Source organism: Pseudoliparis swirei, chromosome 3 (genome assembly GCF_029220125.1).
Source record: "Pseudoliparis swirei isolate HS2019 ecotype Mariana Trench chromosome 3, NWPU_hadal_v1, whole genome shotgun sequence".
In the NCBI taxonomy this organism is placed as follows: Eukaryota; Metazoa; Chordata; class Actinopteri; order Perciformes; family Liparidae; genus Pseudoliparis; species Pseudoliparis swirei.
Genome location: NC_079390.1, coordinates 20,042,322 through 20,065,371, shown reverse-complemented (window position 1 = coordinate 20,065,371; position 23,050 = coordinate 20,042,322). Strand labels below are relative to the sequence as shown.

The window sequence follows — 23,050 nt, the reverse complement described above, 5'->3', positions numbered from 1 at the left end:
TATGTTAGTGTGTTTACATGTATGTGGGTGGGCCCCAGGAAGAATGAGCTTATAATAATGCGAGAGGGGATCTTCTTAAAAAAAAAAGTTTGCATATTAAGGTGATAAATAGAGTGCTGCAGGCAGGAGTCCAATAAAACCTGGACATTAGTTTGCATGTTCGCACTTCTGGTTCCCGAATCTCAGAGTCAATGGGTTTTTTTGAAAATAATATTGGTTTGATGTCGGAAAAAAGGTCCGTGGTTAACGCAAGAATAATAGATTTAACGTTTCGTCATACAACATAGAGTATATCAGTTAATATCTCTCCACTTTTGAAGCTTTCATGCGTCTAACATAAGGCGGTAGCCTTCAAGAACCTAATGCGAGATTGTTACTTCTGGAGATTGTATATATATATATTTCAAACATCATACAAGAGGTGTTCATTTGTGAAGATTATCTGGCTGAACAAAATGTGTAAATATCATCATTTAAAATAAAGCTTACTTTCTGCAATAATTCAAAATGCAATAGAAAAATGTAATTTGCTTTTTGTCAAGGGAACCAGTGCAATTTTGACCTATTATTACCAATCTGTCACCCCGGCAGGTCTCTTTAATACTGTATATGGGGGAGTGTCAGCAGGTCGTTTTTGAGTTGTTCTGCCCCCTCGTGACCGCACATGAATGAATAAAGCTTTAAAGCATAAATAGCTGCTGTGTGTTATGTTGCTCAGAGAGAGATTTTTTGATGAAGCGAAGGACAATAATCCAGGGGGCTAGGGATGTAAAAAGATAGATGATAACCACAGTGCTGGTGTTTATTATTACTGTATATCACAAGCAACAGTACCGCTTTCATAAAAAAGGCCTTTCTAAATAAAACTGTAAGTCACAGGTTGTCAGTTTAAAAGCACAGCACAGCATAAACCCGACGTAAACACACAGGCAAGCGATTATAAGACCCAGCTTTATGTTTTTCATATTCCGCTCACTTCCGCCTTGGATTTATCTTACCGCTGACACGCAGCTCAATCTCCGTTTGAAATGTGCCCCATGAAATATAAACGATTAATCCCGGCTGGGCCTGGAACAAGGTGTCCACGGGGCGAAACAAAGCATGCAACAGTCAATCAAGAGTGGTCATTTGTTTTGCTGTGAGAGAAGCGCTCACCTTTTAAGTGGGAGTATCTCATTTTCACGAGACATGTTGACAGAGGCCTGATTTGAGACAGAGGAGATCTCCTAATTGGATCTCCTAATCTGCTAATTAAGCATTCATGATTCCACTGGTGTGACCGTGCGGCCCGCGGATAGAAGGGCAATCAGGACCACGGCGGCGCGATGTGGGTGGGGTGTCATAAGAGCACATCGGCTTGTCAAGATCCTCTGCCATTGCCCACAACACTCTCGGTTAAAGAGTGAATCTAATTAAAGTCCCAATGAACCTATTTAAAAATGTCAGTTGAATCTTTTGCACCTCGGGTAGCGCGCCACCTCGCTTACATACAGAGCGACTTGGCCCGAGAGCCATCGAGTCTTTCGCGAAGTGTCAAAAGGGGTTTCACGTTAAAAAGACAGCGGCGCCGTTAAAAACAAGAGCAGCTGAAGGGTAAAGAAAAGTTGAAAATGAAACGATTAAATCTAACCTCATGCACAAACTTTTGCAAAGATTCAAGAGACGGTTCTGGCTCTGCTCGCCTGATGGCTGAGCGTGGATCGTGAAGTCTGTTGGTCCAAAGGCCTCGTTGCCTTTGATGTGTTGCAGCGGCCGGCGAGACCTGAAACCACTCCGCTTGAGCAACCCCACCTGAGCACGTGGGATATTGAAAGAATCATCCAGCAATTCAAAATTACACTCGTATGCATTCGGAGGGCCTTGAAGAGAACGGTATCGTACAGTTTCCCAGTGTCGGTCGAGCCCAAGAAGGTACGGAACCGACATTTACCCATCATGCAACCTTCCATTTGTGAATGAATGGGTGTGAATGTTAAAGCACTTTGATAACAGCGCTATACAAGCACCATCATAACCATTATACCTTTTTATTAAAGTTGTTGAAGAGTGTCAATGTCTTCGGATTTAACAGATCTAAACATACTTTGCTTTGGACTTATTCGCGATAGAATTATGTTGGACTTCCTTTTATCGCAAGCTTTTTTCGACACTTATGCAGGTTGGGAGGGGGGCTGGAACATCATTTTGCTGTAATTCAAAGCAAAGAGGACAGTGACACTTCATTTCAAGATGAATTCATGTAATTTTTCATTCTATAATTATTTCTTCTTCTGCAGAAAAATGACAGTTATAATTAACACTTTTACACTGAGGCATTGTCTTCTGAAAATACCGGGATTCAATGTTTTCATTTTCACTTTCTGGCACGAAACATGTGGGCCTGCATTGAATATAGAAAGCTAAAACTATATATAGTCAAATTTACCTGCGGTATTTCTCTTCTTTTGTGTTATTCCTCATGTAATATGTAGAGTTTAGTTCGAAGGAAAGCAAATGTTCCAACTCCTAGCAGGAAAAAGACAATAGTGCATTATCACTGAAGAAAACTTGCACCTTGTTATAATTTTTTTCATGATGGAGCTATTCATCATTTATCTAATCACGTTTGTCCGTATTCATGTAACATGTAATATAATTATGGGCTATAACTATACTCAGGACATTAAGCCGTATCTGGGCCACGGCTAGCTCAATAAACACCTTCTAATAATGGCTTTTAGGGGTCTCATGAGTGACTTATTCGAACACATTGAGGACTCTCTATGGCTCCCGAGGCCAAATGAATTTGCAGCTTGTTGCAGAGATGCACATCAGTCCTGTTAATGGGGGCACTGTAAAAAAAAAGTTAAAAAAAAAGGAAACCCAGTGGAGTTTTTCTCCATCTAGCAGACTGCCCTCCCCCTCCCAACGCTCTCCTCCCATCCCACTGTCACTGAGCTGCCTCCAGCCACGGCCATTTCATCGGCTGAAAAAACTCCCCGGGATTTATGCCGGCGGATGTGAAAGGTGGCCAGAAGCCCGGTTTTGCGTTCGCGTGTCGAATTACTATTTGCGCTGTTGTTGTTGCTTGACACATACATCTGAGGATTCCCTTGTGCTACACAATGTAATCGTTTGACCTTAACAGAGATAAGGTCAAAACGAATGAGTGATAATTGGTCGTGTATTCATTATAAAAGAAAATGCCAGGACGCTGCTCATCGGGATAAACGTTAAAACTTGGTTTGAGCGATCCAAAGAGGGCAATCTCGCCAAGGTCAACGCAGGAGAAATGGCAGGCACTGATTAAACTGACTCCCAAAGTCAAGTCCTGTGCCTCATCCCCTGCTCTTGGTATAGTGATAACAATAACAGAGGAGACTGTGTATCCCGGTGTTGTGAGACAGAATAGTATCAGGGAAATTACATTGGGGGCTTTGTGTAGATCTGTGTACTCAGCAGAGACATCCCTGGGTGAAGGAACTGTGCCAAGGAAATGAGGGGCTAATCCGGGAAAAAGAGCCCGAGACAATGGCCACATTTACATACATGCAGTCAACAGACTGGAGCCCATTCTCTGGTCAAGGTCGTGCACGGAGATGATCCGTCGACACGAACCTTTCATATCTCCCCTCGCTCACTCAATAAATCCACAAATAAACGAATAGGTTGCGGTGATTTGCAGATTCAGATTCAGTCTGTATCTAGTTTGCATGCAGCGAACACCATGAGAGCATTAGGCAGGTGATCGTCTTCTCTAACTGTAGGTACGTCTGTGTGTGTCCACATACTTTAGATTTTCTGTTTGTTCTACATTGGGAAATTGACAATAAATATGACTTTTGACTTTGTTGATGTGAATCAGGTTGTTTTCTCTTTGAGTTGCTTTAAGAGTGAAAAAAAAAAAAAAGCCAACAACGATTAGTTTTTAATACCCTGTGAAATCATATTTGAGCTTTAATCAAGTGGCACTAAAGTTTAAACTCGATTAACATGAAGACAATTTGTTTTTTTAAATGTTGGTTTAGCTTGTTCTAAACCTAGATTACATTTCATTCTGTTGTACCACAGTTTTATACTAGCTTAATATAAAGAAATATTACATTTAAATATTTTCAATTTTTTTTTTGGTTTCGCTTGGTCTAAACCTAAATTACATTTAATTCGGTTACACCACAACTTTTAACTCAATTTAAGCTGTGATCCACTATTAACTTTAAACCTACACTTTCAGAGAGACTACTGTTTAGAGAGAGAGAGACATGTTATTGCCAGGTTGCATAACGCAGCCCTGCTCCACAGACACACAGTAAAAGAAGAATCACGCCTCTCCCAGGCACACTGTGTTTACGCTTTCATTTAGAAGTTGGAGTGGAAGTGAGCGGATTTGTGACTCAACGTAGCCTCCGGTTCCAAACCGACTTCTTCTTCTGCGAACTGGCCACTAGTTTTGGCTCAGCTCTTTCCAGAGTTAGCGCTGGACTGCAAACGACTCCTTTCTGCTCGACGACGGGCGGCCGCCAGAGGAAACAAGGGTACAGGTAAACAATGTCGGGGACTCTCAAAAAGGTTTTTTAGAATTGAAGTTTCTTGCAATTGTTTAATCACGGCGATTTAAATAAGAGTAAGTAACTGCATTGTGTGTTAAAGGCGGTGGTTCCAAATACCCGTGGACATGATTTTCATATTTACTGAGCCATCACAGTGTGGTTATTTAAAAGTGCATTAAAAATGACTTTATCAGGTTTGACCTTTGATCTGCGAAGTTTGGCTGCTGAGCCACGAGAAAAAAAAGGAGAAAAAAAAGGATTTCAGCCATTATGTAAAGATAGAGGCCTAGCGGGGTATTTTCTTTGTTATCTTTGTCCCTGTATGCAGGCTTTGTCATGACATTTTGGCCGTCTTTGAGGAGCAGTGTTGTGGCACAATCTCCGCCAGGTGTAGCAACGCTGACAAAAACCCGGCAGTGATAATAAAATCCTATAACAGGGCTGAGTACAGGGTGTCGGCCTCTAATTCGGACCATGCATGCATGGATAGTGTCAGGGGGGAAAAAAGAGAAAAGAGAAAGAATAAAGAAAATCTGCTGTTTTCCACATACAGCTCACATAATAGCTCAACGTTGACTCAAGAGCTGCTAACATGGCAGGAAGCCAGGAACACTGGATGATCTCCACGACTGGGTTTTGTTCCATTTACACTAAACGATGAGGGTATTGTTTATTAATATATCTTTTTCTTTTAAACAGATATCCGTTGCAAAAAAAAAAGCCAAAACATTAATTCCGGCTTTTTCTGCCAACACCAAGAATGTCCAAATGGCGAGAAGAGAGAAGAGAGAAGTAATAAAGCCTCGGAAGGAAGCATTTGCTGAAGGGAAATTGGGAAGAAGGGGATACTTTTGCAAAGTCGATTAATAATCAATTTCAATTTCCTCTCAGATCTGATTTTCATTCTTTTGGAAAATGTGTGAAAGGGTTTCCTTACAAAATCTATAATTTAGTTTTCTTTTCTCTGCCCCGCTGTCCTTCGTACAGTAATGGCCTCGCCAAGCTTAAAAAAAAACACACACAAAAAAAACAGTACAACTGTCTCAGATGAAAGTTGCAAGACTGAGCCCAAAAGCAAAGTATAATAACAGCATTCAAAAGCAAGGAATATGCAGGTCACATGTCTTGGCATCCTATTTTCCCAACTACAACTCACCACCTGCTGTGTCTGCCGGCTTGGAAGCTCAGTGCCAACCCAATTATGAGCGTCATTAACGAAAAAAATACATCTAATATGAATACATATTAATACATACAAACTGCATTGTATCTGAGAAATGTTTTACCATTTAATAGACATGCCGCATCAACCCGAAACAACACATTGTGAGTTTATAGAGGCATGACACAATGTGCAGACAATAATTGGCCAGTCAGTCAGTCATTTCACCACTTTAGTCGAGACACAAATATTTAACTATAAGATGGACTGCAGTCACATTTCGTATAGACAGTCATGGTCCTCAGACGATGACGCAAGGGAGGATTACGATCACATTCCAAAGACATAATGTGATTTCTTTTTGCCAACAATACCACCGATGTTATTACTTTATATAAATGTATAATGACTGCAGCTATTGTACTGCATCATTAGCAAGAGGGATGTTCAGGGCATGTGAGAGATAAGGCGGCAGCAGTTGGACTGCAGGTGTTAGCATTGCGGCAGGTGGCAGAGCTGGGATGATTGACAGATAGTGTGTGTGTGTGTGTGTTCTGCTTCAAACTGTTTTAATAAAAGCAAGGACATTAGACCAGTCTATAGATCTTAATAGAATGATGTGCTAACGATATAGTAATATAAGGTACATTTGAACATCTTCTAACAAAAAAGTATGATGGACCATCTACACAAAAATGTATATCTGCTCTGTGATGGTCACTCCTTATATCAGATTTTCATTACATGCTTAAATAATGATGGATCAAATTAATAAATGAATAATACGATTCTAATTCAAATGTATCGCTTATTTGATGTGTGTTTTGTGCATATTAATTACGGTACACTCAAATTCCGAGTGTAGTGGAGGTGGACAGGTGTGTTGTAACCGTAACTGCGTATATAAAGAACAATTACAGCAGTAGTTAGTGAAAAGGCAACCAGATAAACGTTGGTTATTGACACAACATTATCATATGTGTATTACTTTAATATTACTTTAATATTTAATTATATAATACCAGTGTATCGCTACACCCCTGCTGACCTTTGGACCGAAAAAAAAAGTACAAGTCACAATAAGAAACATCTGCCACTTGTTGACCTCCTGTTGGAAATGTTTAACTTTGCTGGGCAGACTCATTAAAAAGATGACATGTCACAGGCCCCGTCTACTTCACCATGTGAAAGCCAGACGGAACCTTGGAGGTTCACTTCACATGGTCACCTGCCGCACTCGGGTTGTGAGTCTCAAGCTAATTAATGCAGCATATGTGCTTCGTTTGAGGAGAGCCCCGAAGGCGGCCTCAAAACACCGACACATCCATCTCCTTGCGGCCCGCATGAAGCACACACACCCGCATCTTAAATAAGGGCATCCCAGAGTGGCGATAATTGCATAATGGACACCTCACGCTCAGCGTTGGGTAATGTTAATTTACGGCGTCACCAAAAATAAGAAGCCCTTTTGCGATTCCTCGCGCATGTTGGTTATATTGTCCCGAGGGCACGTGGCCTCGTGCACGCTTACCTTTGAACGTATTGACTCTATTGACTCGGAGATGACATGAGAGGGCACATCTTTTCAACACATTTTCATTGAATGACCATACAGAAAGATGGAGACTCTACAGTTGATATTGGGAGCATCTCCTCCATGATTCAGCCAGCTACAAGTGTATTGTGTATTTGTCACTGAATAACTTGAATTGCAATCTAACGTGTTTCATCACGTGTTACAACAAAGTAAACTGAGTCCTCTTAACGCTTAAGGAAGTTGCATGCTCATAAAGTCAGAATTATGAGCTGCCAACCTTTTTTTTCTTCTTCTAAAAACCTTTTAAAAAAACTTTTAAATCACAATGCAGTGAATGTTGGAAAAAAGTTGAACGTTCTGCAATATTCCTGCACTGACCCAGTAGTAGTAGGTTACCGACCTCTTGACATCTCTGCCCTCCAAAGAGAATAACAAACAAAAAATCTGTCTTTCCATTTCAGAAGCACACCTTTCAGCCTGGCCACATATTTGTGGACCCAGGAAATGCAGCTTCTGTGCTCATGCTGAAAAGGGTATTGAACCAAAATCCTTTCAGCCCTCATCTGTATTTGCTGAGTTTTCACTCTCTTATTCACAGGTTTATGACAGAAATGGAATGTCATACACTATATTGATATTTTCAGAATAGGTTACTCGGAAAATGTCATGTTTACTAGTACTGCACATGTTTGAGAGCCCCTTTGTGAAAAGAAAACGTTTTATGCAGCTGAATATTGGTTGGGTATTTCCCAGCAGGTTTTTAAACACACTCCAAACTAAATAAAATATATGGATAGAGGAGTGGTACACTCAAAAAAAAGTTTGAAAACCAAAATAAAGAGATTAAAAAGCTAGATTTTGTCACTGTGGTTGTTCATCCTTTTCTTACATACATTAGTTCCCATCATGCTTTGGGTACTGTAAACAGGAAGGGCAAAATGGTGTCAGTCATTCTGGTATCAACCCTTTATTTCGTTACATGTTGGTGAATGCAGAAGGGAGAGTCACTCTGAATTGACCCTTTGCTACTCAAGCGGTCAGAGCTACCATGGAGCCCACAATGTCACTAACTGCACCCCCATAACATATATTATATAACGCTAACGCGTGCTAATGATGTGCTGGCGTACTCTCCGAATGTTAGCCAGAGGTTTTTACATAGATCACTTTCCAACATCTCCTGATAAAATCAAATCACAACAACATAACATTTAACCGTGATCTACGAAACCAGCCCGTACATGAAGACAATGAATTGACTGCATGAGAGTGTACGGGGCAGAGCTGGATAGCAGTGGCCCGAGCTGGTCAGCTCTACGCTATGATTTATGGATGTTTATCCTCGCTTGACATCAGAGAATCTGCTACTTTATCACTGGAGGGACTCGGCTCCTCGGATTCCAGCATTATGTTCTCTGTGCACTCTGCGGCTCTGAGAAGAGAGGAGCCTTTTTTAATGTTAATTCTATAAATCGGGTTCTCCGCTTTCAAAGGCCGAAAAAAACCCTATCAAACCCAAGATAAATATTATTTTTTATGCACACAGTCATCATACTAATACCCTGGCTGTCTGAAAAAAGAAATTGCCTACTGTGTCCCTTTAACCGACCAATATGTCAGGCAGTCAGTCATGTTGGCAACGCCATCTGGTCCTTTGATAGTCAGTTCGCCCGCGATCACCTGCGAGCACTTCAAGACGAAAGGACAGCTTTTGGAATCTGGCCAAGTCTTCCCCGATCGCTTCCACACTCGGCATAGGAAGCAGGTGTTACGATACACACGGAGGCATCCACTTCTCCTCCACAAAATACTTCCCCAAGTTAGCCGCAGTAATGAAGAGTCCGAAGAAACAATCGCTACATTTGTTGCACATCAATACCCGATGGTGATTTGACACAGTGTGGCCTTGTCATTTAATGAATGCCTCGTCTCTTTAATGACATCCAAATGTGACAGGCTGAGTCCTTGGATTAAAGAGAAAGGTCCTGTGCTTCACCTGCCACAACCCCGCTGTGAGCAAAGTGGCCATTACACCGCTGTATTCCTCTCCACTATTAGATCTCGGAGCGCGGCTCAATTATCCCACTACTTCCACACGCGTGCTGACAGCAGCGTTGGCAGGTGTGTCCTTTCCAGATGCTCTCACCTCTCCAGATGGGAAATTAGTCAGTGTAGCTAGCCATCAGCGAAAGCAACTGACATCTTCGACCAGCGTGCCCTTTCATTAAGAGTGAGGAGGAGGAAGTGCGAGATGAGAGCAAACGGCGCTCCAAAAAACGCTCCGATCAGAGGACCGTGAGCGTTTACTTGTCGATTCGCCTCACGCACCCAACGTGGACACAAAGGAAAATTCTGCACAAAGCGAAGCCATGATCATTCACTGGAGTGTTGAGGGCCACTTGCCATACAATGCAACAACGTGGGAGCAATGGCTCCAGCTCAGTCAAAAAAAAGTCCTGCAGAATTGTTTTTTGACCGGCTCGCAAAGTTAGGTTGCGTGAAAGCATTATTTACTGTGTTATGTCACCGTCAAATTACTGCACCAGGAACACAACTGAACCATGTTGACGTTGCAGTATATTGTATGTCACTGGAACACAGTCTGATTGGGAATTGCATTTAATATACTGACAGAATATTATAAATACTGATGTTCAGTATAGTAATAAATCTCCCTATGCGTAATACCAACCCTCCGAAGAGTCAACTTGTATTCATATTTAATTGTTTTTACTTTCAATGGGATTTTCCATCAAATTAAATCTCAACTCACAATGGTTAAGAGGGAATTAAAAATATATTGAAAATTCTAATTTCCCTTGTTTAATTTGTGTGGGATCCTCCTTAGCTCATAACAAGAGCTCAAGTGTGGCACATTGTTTAAGGAGCTCATTCTATTGCTCTGATAAAGACTTCTTTGGTGTGTACGCGAGAAAGGCTTTGTCATAAACTTTGTTTGCTCCCTCCTCTCTTCTATGAGTTGACGTCGCTCATTCGACCACGTGAGCGTTTCTGTAACTCCTTCTATCGTTTTGGTTTCAAGCGAGCGCCTTCAACTCCGTGGCTCTCACAGGTTAAAAACACGACTTTCGAGAGCTTCCGAGGGCCACGAGCGCAGTGGTGTTTATCCACATGCATAATAAAATCAGTCATTATGTCGGAGCTTTTTTACGGTCTCTCTCTCGCTCTCATTTGAGCTTTAGAGCAAACGCTTAATTTATAAGAACACAACGTTTGAACACCCACTTCTCCAGTCCACTGGCAGCTCATCTCAGAGCCTCTTCTTCGCCCCGGCGCATGTTTAATTTGTTCCCGCCTGCCCTCCGCGCCACTTCCCCTGTACCTGGCCTATTTCAGAGGGAAATGGACAATCTCGAGAAGTGCCTTCCAGCTCAATAGTGTCTCAGCTTCCTCTCTTTTAGTCGCGACAAGCGGGGCATCACCATGGCAACAACATCCGCGAGGATGTGTGGAGCGAGGCGGTCAGCGCTGACGCTCTAAAGGCTGACTTTTTTAAATGAAGCGGGATTTTTAAATGTTTCCTTGTTGACACACAAAATTATTCATCATATGTGTAGATTACACTTAAAGGGAGGACACATTAGGTTTATTTTGAACGTTTTGGTGAGCAATGGTGTCGACAATGAGGGGATTTAGGGATTAGCAGTGTTGAACCAAGCTCCTGGGTGTTAAGACTGAAAATAATAAAACTGTTATCAAGTTCTGAGAAGTGAAGCCTTAAACTTGCATTATTTCAAATGGCGAGCAGGGGGGCAATTCCTTCCTAAAAATAAATCTGATAGGATAGAAGAGGTACAATATCAATGCAGTGTGGGTGTTTTCTACTAAATGATGGTCTAGTTTATAATAGACGATAAAGCTAAGCATGCTTTAGGACGTGGCTAACTTGTGATTGACGGGTCATTATCACGCCATTGTCCGAAATGGGAGATGTCCATGCTTTTGTCTGAGAACTTGAACCCCTTTCAGTTAGCGAAAAACAAATGTGAAATTTTGGTCACTTCAACTCGACTCTCTCATGCCACTTCTTGCTCCAAAAAAACAAGATGGCGACGACACAAATACAGAAATCAAGGCTTCAAAACCGTCGTGCACAAACCGATGGGCGACGGCATGTCTACTGTCTGTATAACAGTCAATGGTATTTGATTAGCCAACAGAGGACATGGCCATACGATGATGAATTGCAATTGTTTTGCCTGAATTAAAGTTGTTAAGAGCTAGAATACAACAGTATACACCTAACTCTAGTGGGGGAAACTAATGCAGCGGAATACAACAGTGCAAATTATGATGTTTTTGGGACCCCCACTGCTTCTTAATAACTAAGGATGGGTTAAATGCAGACACACATTTCCCCACTTTGGGATCAATAAAGTGTACATTATTATTATTTGTACGGACCAGCTGCATATAAAGCCCGTCTTTCCAGTAAACAACTGTAGGCTCATGCATGTAAACATAGGCTTCACCCCTGTAGCTACGGACAGCTAACAGTATTAAAGTTATTTATAGAACACATATTTACTCTATTACCTCCAGAGCCACCCCTGTACATTTTGATTAAGTGTGCCAGTCCGTCAGAACTCTAAACACAATTGACTATTGCTAATGCAACCCATTAACCTTTTTTAGTCAAACGTATTTGTTGTAATCACGATTAACTGCAGCTGTGTTTCCATGGCGTCAGACCTCTGTGACATGTGTCCCGACAAAAGCACATTAAACAGCCATAAAAGGTATTGCTACAGATAGTCGAGTGGATTCTTTGTCTTCATTTTCCCCAAGTACTGACCGGCCCACTCTACCTCCGTGGACGCGCTGCTATTGATGGTATTATCCTTGCATTGACCGCCACTGACTCATCACTGTCAATATTCATTGAATCAGGGCTGGGGATCCAAGTCATAACAAAGTGATTCACTGTTTGCTGAAACACTGTCTGTATTGTATTTGGGCCGGACACCCACACAAGTGACCGCCTCCTCATGACCGTGCTGGTGTGTACAGTCTGAGCTCGATTGATATTTACGACTCTCCTGTTTGTTTTAAACTTGTTGAACTTGCAATAACTGATTACTTCTGGCCACTAGTGGGCGGCAGAATCTAGGTGTGGACATTGACATAGCCACCTTTTAAGTTGACACGTCCAGCAGTCACAGAACAGCATTATCATTCATTGAAAGTGGCCTTGTAACAAGATGCTGCCCCAATGGTTCTGCAAATGTGTAAACTTAGTTAACATGATTATTTAAAAAGTTTAATTAACAGTCTTTAATCAGCTGATTGTTTTATTTTGTTTGCCAGAATAGGCTATAAATCATGATTAATTGGAAGAAATCAAGCCATAAATGTACAATCTGATATTTAGCACCACATAAGCCTGAGTATTATAGTCCCTAATGTACCAATATGTTGATATAATAGGAATATAATATCAACGTATATAGAAAAGAATCAAGATATAATAGGAAACATTATTATTTTCCATATAGCATATACTGTATAAGTGGTGAAGAAATCTGCTGCAGATTTTATTCTTTGGTTTGTTCTATTATTTCATCGATAAAACAGTTAATATATTGTAATTAAAGTTATATTTACTTCAAGTTATTCATTCATGTTGAGAGATGTTCCCATTAAAGTATGTTCACATTAAAATTGAATTTACATTATTAAAAAAGGCTTTTTAGTACAGTGTTATATTTCCGCAGCTCACTGTCAGTAAGTATCGCACGTACTTCACTACAATTGAGTTGTAAGCCTGCACAGATACACTTAGTCAAAGCTCTGAATGGGTCTATTGGGTCCTGGAGTCGGGTTAGGCGTTGTGTTGGGGGAAAATCTAAGAACTTTTTAGCGGCAGTGCAGTGGAACCTGTTTGTTTCATCCCTACGAGTGACACCTTCCAAATTGCCACATTGGTAATATTAAAAGATCAATAATAGTTAATAGTTGAACAAGTTTGACCTTGATGTATAAACACACACACACACAAAAAAAGGTGTTTTATTTTTGTTTTTGAAAGCACAGAGATAATTTATTTGGCACTTTTGTGGGTGTGAGCAGTGGACCAACACTTGATCTGTATTTGAATTTAATGTACATCTAAATGCTGACCTTGAATATACTTAAAGCAACTGGCGTCTTGTCAACACCCTATTCTCATTCTCAGAGTAAGCTCATTGGTGGTAACCTCTATAGAGCAGCTGGATTTATGGTTTAGTCTCCTGGAGGGGGAAAAAGAGCAATGCTATTTTCTGAACAAAGCAGGTTTAACCTTCAGGGGAAAATGAGTGAGAATAATTTGACGTATGAAATATGATCGATATGTCGTGAGCTTGTATTTAAGGACTGCATTTAGACACGTTTCAGGGCTCTGTTGTGTGCGTTTGCCGTTTGGCATTTCAAGGGTCGAAACGTGATTAGTCAGCCGAAAAAAGAAACTGCCTAATATTTCTACTGAGAGCCAAATTTCACATCAACATGAGCCCTGTGGAATAAGTGAGAGTTAATTATATTTAAATATTCAATACAACACCTGAACCCGTCACTAATGTTCATTCACCAAATCGTGTATGCATATTTATGAAATCCCATTTCCATCAATCAACCTTGAAAACCCATTCATCTGCTTAAAGCCCATGTTCTTTTGCCCTTTACACATATTTTATAAAGAAAAATGACATACAACACTCAGTAATGAAACGGAATATATATTTGACCCCTTTTACATCTACTGTAAACAAAGTGACATGCCGTCAACACCTCTTTTTTCACTTAATAATCACACATTTTGACATTGTGGTTAAACTGTGTAAAACATTATCATAAACATGAGCAAATATAATGATGTTCGACTTCAAATTAAAGAAGACAACTTTGGCGATAAGAATCAGTAAGCCATCTCAACACAACTCAAATAGTCATTAAAATATCATAATCAGAATTTTGTCAGGAGTCGGCCCCCAACGTTTCCGGAACGAGCAACACGTAGCTCGGTGCTATTGAAAATAGCCAGATGGCAGAAAGCAAGAGATTCTAAATATCTTTACAGAATCTTTCTGCACCAAAGCATCACGGAGATACAAGCCAAAGAACTCAGCCACACCAATGGCTTCCCCGCTTTACAGTCAGCTGATGCTGCTTGCTGGTTGATTAGAAGAAGAAACAACAAATTTCGCCGATGAAATCAGACTGATATATGTTTATGTGATCCGTGTATGTATCTGCGTCTTTAAAATGATCCCGGACATGCATCGATGACGTTAAAAACGGGTGTCAGGAAGTTCAATTTCAGCTTATCGGATTTCACGTTTCACAAATGGCGACGCCTTCCTGTATCCTATTGGCTCACAGTGCTGTCAATCTTGTCTTTCTTGGTCCCAATCGATTCTATTGGCTCTACTAACCTCAACTAAATTCTCTTTACAAAAAACTCTAACTATTTTCCCGCTTCACTTTTTTCAAAGTCAAACTTTGCAGAGAGACTGATCACACATTATGCTATTATCTGGGTTGGTTTAAACCTTTGCTGTTCATCCCTTCTAAGATATAATCATCCTGTAAGTGTTGCTTTTTTTCTAGTCGAACCTGAAACTTCTACTTTTGCTGTGTTTCATCTATAACTAGAATGGGCACTCGGTAGAGCGCATACCTTTGCATATCACAAGATTGGGTATTGAATTATGAACATGTTGGCATTAGTTGCATGCCAATTGGATACAAATTGACCGTGCTATGGTAAAAAGAAGATGTTGACCTTTCCATGACCTTGACCTTTGACCTGATTGATCCCAAAATCTAATCATGGATGGTCCCCGGATAATAACCAATCATCCCACCAAATTTGATGCGATTCAAGAAGATTTTGACCTTTTCATGACCTTGACTTTGACCTTTGACCCGATCTATCCCAAAATCTAATCAAATGGTCCCCGGGTAATAACCAACCATCCCAGCAAATTTCATGCGATTCGGTTTAAAACTTTTTTTGTTATGCGAATAACACGCATACAAATAAATAAATAAATAAATAAATACACGGCGATCAAACCATAACCTTCCGCATTTTCAATGCGAAGGTAATTACTCTTAACCAGTAACATATATACAAATATTTATAAATCTTAACAAAATGTGTTGCCTTTTATTATAACACCAACATTATTTAAAAAGCCTTTGTGGTTGCATAGATACACCGTTTTTTTGTCTGGGTATGTTATTTCGAGCAGAAGCCAAAACAATAGGCTTGTTTTTAACCTGCATAACTGCCTTAATTGGCCAAACAACAAACAACATTTGTCATCACCTTTTTAGTTGGTATGACGAACGCATTAGCAAAGGTCGCTTATTTACACATCCATCAGAGACAGAGCATCATTATAATTCCCTTGGTTAACGTAAGTGTAATATTTACTTTCTCCTCGCTATGTTGTTGATCTCTAACAGCTCGTCCGGGGAGATATCTGGCTCTTTATATACGACAGGCTGCACAATGTTCACCAGCTAGTCTCTGCATGTGTGCAGTGGGTTTATCAGAGCTTTTTCACTGAAAGCAGCTGCCCGCTGCAACCAAAAAACCCCCGAAATGTGACAGTGAACCTGAACAGTAAAGTTGTGGGTTGGACAGCTGGAGCGAGACACGCTGAGCTGAAGCTCACGTCATCGCTCTGTAAAGTCGAGGGACCAGATCTGCTCTATTCTCTGTAGGTTCATCACCCAGAGCTCTTTCACATTTCACAAATTGTTTTTAACGTTATTATTTGATCAGATGTTATTATATAGATTACAGCGGCGAACATGGTTGGTGATACTGTATATTTTCAATTTACTTCTAAAAATCAAATTTTGGTGCTACATTTTTTTATCTCGTTTGATCCAAAAGCTGTGTTTGTGATTTAAGAACACCTATAGAGCACCCCACCTCTGACTAATTGACTAGAACTATGGCACACATGTCCAGTTATGTCTGCACTACAGAAAAGTCAATCAGAGCATTAAGTTCCGCCTACTTAGATTTTCCACCATTTTGAATATTGTGAAAAACACATTGCACACAAAATATAAGAAGGAGTTTGAGTGTCTCAGTGATCTTGGGAGCTATGTTCTCTGGGCCATCAGCCCCTGACAAGCAGGTCTCGGGGGAGAGAGCCCAGCGCGGTTCAAAAAAGAAGGAAAAAAAAGTAGCTCCTCCCCCACACCTCACAGATGACGTCATCATTTCCATTGTAACAGATATTTGATTCTTTGATTTCTTTTATTGGTTAATTCTTTAACTAAAAAATAAAATAAAAATGGAGCAGCCATGTTGTTTATTCGGACTGAAGATGGATATGTCTTTAAGATGTGACAAATTAGATAGATAAATAAGTCAGTTTAATAGATCATATTTTGAACTCTGTGAAAGATATTAAGATTTGTCACGCAACTTAATACTATCGTGAATCTAGGCAGTATCTATTTATTGCAATTAGTTCAACATTTCAAGTAAAATGTCAAGCTTCACTACATGCAACATCCAGCCTCTCGTATGAATCTCTGTTCATTGTGTGTGTGCGTCCTCCGTTGCCGCACTCCCACGTTTTCACTTGACTGCTGCACCAGAGAGGAAGAACAGGATTTCAAGGCGCAGCTAAACGCTTATGAACCGCTGAGATACAGTACAGCATCTGGGGAAACCATTCAAAAACTCATAAATGTTGACAACAAATCTCACAAATAGGAGAATAAAGCATCTGTGGCCTGGCCAATACAAGCTGCCAACATCATTTACAGGGAGAGAGCCTTGCGACTGCTGCGGGCGTCTCTGTCTGACACAAGAAATCAACACCGTGTCAGGAGGCACTTCAACTGCCTCACATCCCGACACCATCAGTGTGATTTATTAAACATGCCAATTTATGCTGATTACATCATTAATTCAATTCATGCATGCATAAATTAGAAAATATCTTTGAAACGTGAGATATCAAGATGAACGTACCATCATTAAGCATTACTGTCGATGAAACTTGTTTTTATTTGCTTTGGCATTTATGCAACAAGGTGCTTCAAAATATAATTAAATCATCTACTCTCTGATATTGCATGATAACGGGACGGTAAGAATAATTTAACATCAACCATGCTCTTTTCCTCACTAAGTATTATGTTGCCTAAACCTAACTTCCTATGAATCGATTGAAAAAAAGTTGTTAAGAGGGATATTTCTGTTTTATCACAGCATAGGTATTGTAATACTGTGTGCACAAAATAAGTAAGAAAACCCTTGCAAGAACAAAGAAAAGGGCTCACCGGCAATCATAGTTATTTGATGAAAGTATTATTAAAATGGTATCGGGTACATCGTGTTCCAAAATATCAGTAGATTGGATTCTGATTGTAAAATTAGTTAAAAAGGCTAATTTAATTGTAAAACCCTCAGTACAAGAGGCACTATGACTCAAGCCATGAATTGTAAAACAAACAATTCAAATTGCATTTGCCTCCATCCCTTTTACTTGTAAACTGATCCTCTTGAAAGTGTGAATCATCCCATAGTATCATTTAAAAAGATAAGATGGATGCTTACGGTTCTGTAGGGCACTCGCATGCCGCAGCGAGCCCCGAGCACATCTGGCCCAATCTTTTATGTTGATCAAATCTGACCATTCCATTGAAAACTAGAATGGGCACTCGGTAGAGCGCATACCTTCGCATATCACAAGATAGGGCATTGAATTATGAACATTTTGGCATTAGTTGCATGCCAATTGGATAAAAATGTACCGTGCTATGGTAAAAAGAAGATTTTGACCTTTCCATGACCTTGACCTTTGACCCGATTGATCCCAAAATCTAATCAAATGGTCCCCGGATAATAACCAATCATCCCACCAAATTTCATGCGATTCGGTTTAAAACCTTTTTTGTTATGCGAATAACACGCATACAAATAAATAAATAAATAAATACGCGGCGATCAAAACATAACCTTCCGCATTTTCAATGCGAAGGTAATAAACTAACAAAGCAACGAAATTATAAAAATGCTACTTTTTTTTAATGACAACCAAGTATCCTTGCCAAACCTTTTCCATGTTCTTATGATTTGTAGTTATTCAATCAGCATGTATGTTTGGTCTGCCTATATATACACATCCATCTATCATTGTGTTGGAACGAATAACCCAAGGGTTGTTCAAGGTTGTCCCTTCTCACCGAGTCTGCATCCCAAGGCGCAGCTCGGGGAGGATAGTGTCCTTTCTGGTGGAGTGACTGGGTTCAGCCTAAGAGATAAGTTGAGGAGCTCAAACATCCGGAGGGAGCTCGAAGCCGCTACACCCTTGCATCAAAAAGGGTTCACTGGAGGTGGTTCGGGCATCTGATCTGGATGCCTCCTGGACACCTTTCTTAAGAAGTTATCCTCGACTACCCTGATAAACCTGCTTTCCCCGCCCCAGGTAGGCATAGGATAATGTTTGGTTGGATGGATAAATAACCGCACACGGGGGGGGGGGGGGGGGGGGGCCCATAGCTCCCTTTTTTTAGCTGCACAGCCCTTATAATTTGACATTTATAGCAAAAGGAGGTCAGTTAAAAATGTTCCTGATGGAGCAACAGCGAGCACATGCTTAATAGAAAGTTTGTGACCAAGCGTTCATGGATTTGTTCACACTAATTATGAAACTGCTGCCACAAAATAATGGAAAAAAGGGATGCAAATGAGGCCAAATGGGAAAATGATGCATATCATCTTCATTCAAATGAATGAAAACGGGTAAATGAGGTCTATTTTTGCCTCCACACAGAATCATTTCATGCTGTTGATATAATCAGTGCTGGCCTCCGAGTGGGTTTTATTCCTCTGTGACACCTTCAGGGGAGCACTGTAATTGGTTAGTTGGTGCAACCATTCCACAAATGCAGGTCCATGAGAGTATGAGAGGCCTTTAAAAAAAAAAAAAAATGATTTTCGAATGCTATGCATGGCTCTTGTATGCAGTGACAGTATGTGACATAATCATCTTTTTGGCACAATTAATGCAGCAAAAACGACAAAACAGCCCGACTGTTCCTTGACAGCTCTGAGATCAGCTGGATCAATAAACAACTGGCACACAGGCGATATTGCCCGTTGTGAGGGTCAACTGTGCAAGAGTAACAGTCAGCATGCTGCGGAGATAGCGTACAAGTAAAAAAAAAAGAGAAGACATAAAGAGGAAAAGTAGAGATACCAACCATGAGCTGCAGGTTCAGTGCTGGGCCCAGTGTCTGAGCACACAAGGACAGGACATGGCAGTTGAGGAGGGAGGTGTGGAACAGGAGGAACAGCATGCAAATAAAAGAGAAGTGGGGAGGAGGCAGGGAGGGAGGGAGCGGGGCAGGGGGAGAAAACAAATGACACCCATAAGCAAGCATTCAGAAGACCAGAACATGACAAAAGACATGAGGCTGAAGGGAAATCAAAGGGAACCAAAGGCAGTGCAGAGATAAACATAAGCTTACAGACACACAAATACACTTTCCATTGCACACACTGGACGTTCCACTCAGAGGGGAGGGGGGGGGGGGGGGGCTACTGCTTGAGGAGATATGGGAGAGACTATTATCACTTGTTTAGGCAGCTTTGGTTGGGAGAAAAGACAAACTATCAAGAGGAAATGATTGTGCAGTGTCCTCGTGTATCCGTGTGTATGACTTGGAAAACGCTTCACCATCTATTTGCAAAGGGATGTGTTTTGTGTGGCAGCGACTCAAGTAAAAAGTGTTTAGTGGTGCGATAACTCGGTTGTATAATAAGATTATTCCAACGCAACTAACTCGTCAATTACGGCAGTATGGCCAGTGGCCCTAAGCTTCAAACTCGGACCCTCTAAGGGCCCCACAAGCATCAGTTCTGAGCGAGTGAGAGACTGCATGCCAGTTGTACAAGCACCGTGTCTTTTCAAAATAAAGCTCTGTTAAATGGAAATATAGTTTCTGCTGGTGATGTACACAGTCGCTTTTCAAAATAAATCTCCGTGTTAAATGGAAACATACAGTTTCTGCTCGTTATGTACACAGTCGCTTTTCAAAATAAATCTCTGTTAAATGGAAACATACAGTTTCTGCTGGTGATGTACACAGTCGCTTTTGAAAATAAATCTGTGTTAAATGGAAACATACAGTTTCTGCTGGTGATGTACACAGTCACTTTTGAAAATAAATCTCTGTGTTAAATGGAAACATACAGTTTCTGCTGGTTATGTACACACAGTCGCTTTTCAAAATAAATCTCTTTGTTAAATGGAAACATACAGTTTCTGCTCGTTATGTACAGTCGCTTTTCAAAATAAATCTGTGTTAAATGGAAACATACAGTTTCTGCTTGTTATGTACACACAGTCGCTTTTCAAAATAAATCTCCGTGTTAAATGGAAACAGTTTCTGCTGGTGATGTACACAGTCGCTTTTCAAAATAAATCTCTGTGTTAAATGGAAACATACAGTTTCTGCTGGTTATGTTCACACAGTCGCTTTTCAAAATAAGCTTCCAAGGTCGGTTTTATTTCTCCAACAAAATTGCAAAGTTAGGTTGAGGAAAAGATTGTAGTTTGGGGTAAAATAAGTACATTTGTTATGTTAAATAACCTTTTCACTGAGAACAGAGGTTACATAATACTATGGTGAAATAAGTCCACATTGGTTCAGTTTCAAATGGGACACAGATATCAACTTCCTGGGTGAAAGTCCAGTGTTTGTTTGACCTGGGCATCTTCCCATCCCACCCAACATTACTTACATTGAGACTACAGACTACTGTACTCCTGGGAAACAGAAGCAGGGATCGCACGTTGCCCAGGCTGACATCTGTGCTGGAGAAACACTTATACCATTTAAAAACCCTTTTGATGGAGATGCTTGCACAACAACAAATGGGGCCTGTCCGAAATCATTGCTCTCCGAGTGAAGAACAAAGTGCGTCTGCACGAGAGCCAATTTCTAACACGATAAAAGTGCAGACGTGTGTTCAAATCATCGGCATAAAGGCAAATTGTGTTCAAATAGGACGGTTTCAACATGCCGTAATGTTATTTCAAGAGGCTAAGTGTACATTAGCGTGCCTTAGGTTTCTTTGGCCTTCTGTCTCAGCGGAGACATGAGAGAGTGCCGGAAAGCTATTAGGACACTGATGTTTGTGTTGGAGAGAATGGTGCTCTGTATGTGTAATTGTTCGGGGAGCAGTCGGCCAATGCCACACCTCGGCTTTGCCGCCGGAGGCTCAGGGTATGGGGGGGACCATCTCACAAGGGGAGACTGCTTTCAGTCTGTTTCAGAGTTACTGAGGCCTCTGAGGACCCATTTCTCTACCGGGTCCTCGAGTAGCTTAGTCAAGTCAGTGTTAAATAATGCCACAGGCCAGTCATTACACTGACAACGTATGTGCACATTCGGTTGAATCACACCGCAGGAAAAAAGGGTTTTCATACTTAAAGTGCAAAGTACTTCGAACTCAAAGCCAGATAAAGCAGGTTAGGCAGTTTGACCGTAACCCCAAGTTTAGATGACCACACGTTAAACTGATTTTAAATGAATCAAATCATCAGTATCCTTTGCGACAAGGCCAACCAATAAACTGCCCAGCTACCCAATCAACCTACCACAATTATTGAGAAATGTACAAAATGTGTTTACCGTATCAATTTAATGTAACAAACAGGAAGCTAGCTGTCCAGTTATCAATAATGGCTGATATTTGCAGTTGCATATTAATTGCATTGACATTCTTTTAGAAGCAACAGTATTCTTGGCATGTTTTGGTTTTTTGTGGCCTGCTTTGAACTCGTTCTACATTATGGAGCAATTTGATATTTAAAGATTCTACAGTTATTACATCTGTGTTGAAGTTATCGTCAGTATCGGCACTATTTTGTGGTTTTCTTTGGAGATTAAATTATTTATGTTGTAAACTTTAAAGCAATACGTTTGATTTGTTACAGTTAAATCCTATTACCCAGATGTTTTGCGATGAATTGTAGGTTAAAATATATGTTTTGTAGTTTTTTCATTTCACTTTTTAGGCGCTTTTTGTCTTACGATAGGCCACCCTGTGATATGTTACCACTGTTGTGCTCACACAAGAAGTACATTATTGGATTATATATATTGTATTCTACAAAGGTTTTTCTGAGTTAATTTTTTAAAATGTTGTAGCCTCTAATTAGCCACCCTGTTTACTTTCCCACCTTTCTTCTTGTATATTGTCTTTCATGATTTTTGAGATTTATCGTAATTAATTTAGATTCAATGTTTTCCTGTTAATTTGAAAAGCTCTTGAAAAGTAATTAAGTACACAGGAATGTAATACACACAACTGTAATGTCAAAATAATGCCAACCGTCATGTCAGAGAATGAAACAGTGCCATTTGGCATTGTTGAGGGAGCAACGATACAGACAGAGATACCAGAGGGCAATTCACGGGTCTCCAACCCTGCCTAAATCCTACACACTGTGCCCCTACATCTAAAGGGTTGACCCTGAAGCTTTATCCCAACAATTAAAAGGACAATAAAACAGCATACTTGTCTCAATGAAGGCTAAATAAAGATCAGTGCTTGGATCCTACATGAACACACGTACACTACCGTTCAAAAGTTTGGGTTCACTTAGAAATGTCTTTATTTTTCAAAGCAAAGCACAGTTTTTTCAATAAAGATAACATTAATCAAAAATACACACTATACATTGTTAATGTGGTAAATGACTATTCTAGGTGGAAGTGTCTGGTTTTTAATGAAATATCTCCATAGGTGTATAGAGGCCCATTTCCATCAAC

At 40.5% G+C, this 23,050-nt stretch overlaps 1 protein-coding gene across 3 annotated transcripts in view; it reads right to left on the bottom strand.

The window, feature by feature from the left end:
- cadm1a (cell adhesion molecule 1a) overlaps positions 1-23,050 on the bottom strand; it is a 389,469-nt gene that overhangs the window by 11,006 nt on the left and 355,413 nt on the right. For 2 of the 3 annotated variants that reach the window (XM_056443457.1, XM_056443458.1), the window contains one exon: positions 19,472-19,504. The exons of the other annotated variant lie outside the window; for it this stretch is intronic. In XM_056443457.1, the coding sequence (XP_056299432.1) occupies positions 19,472-19,504 (33 nt within the window). The remainder of the gene's footprint in view (positions 1-19,471; positions 19,505-23,050) is intronic. 3 annotated transcript variants of the gene reach the window in all.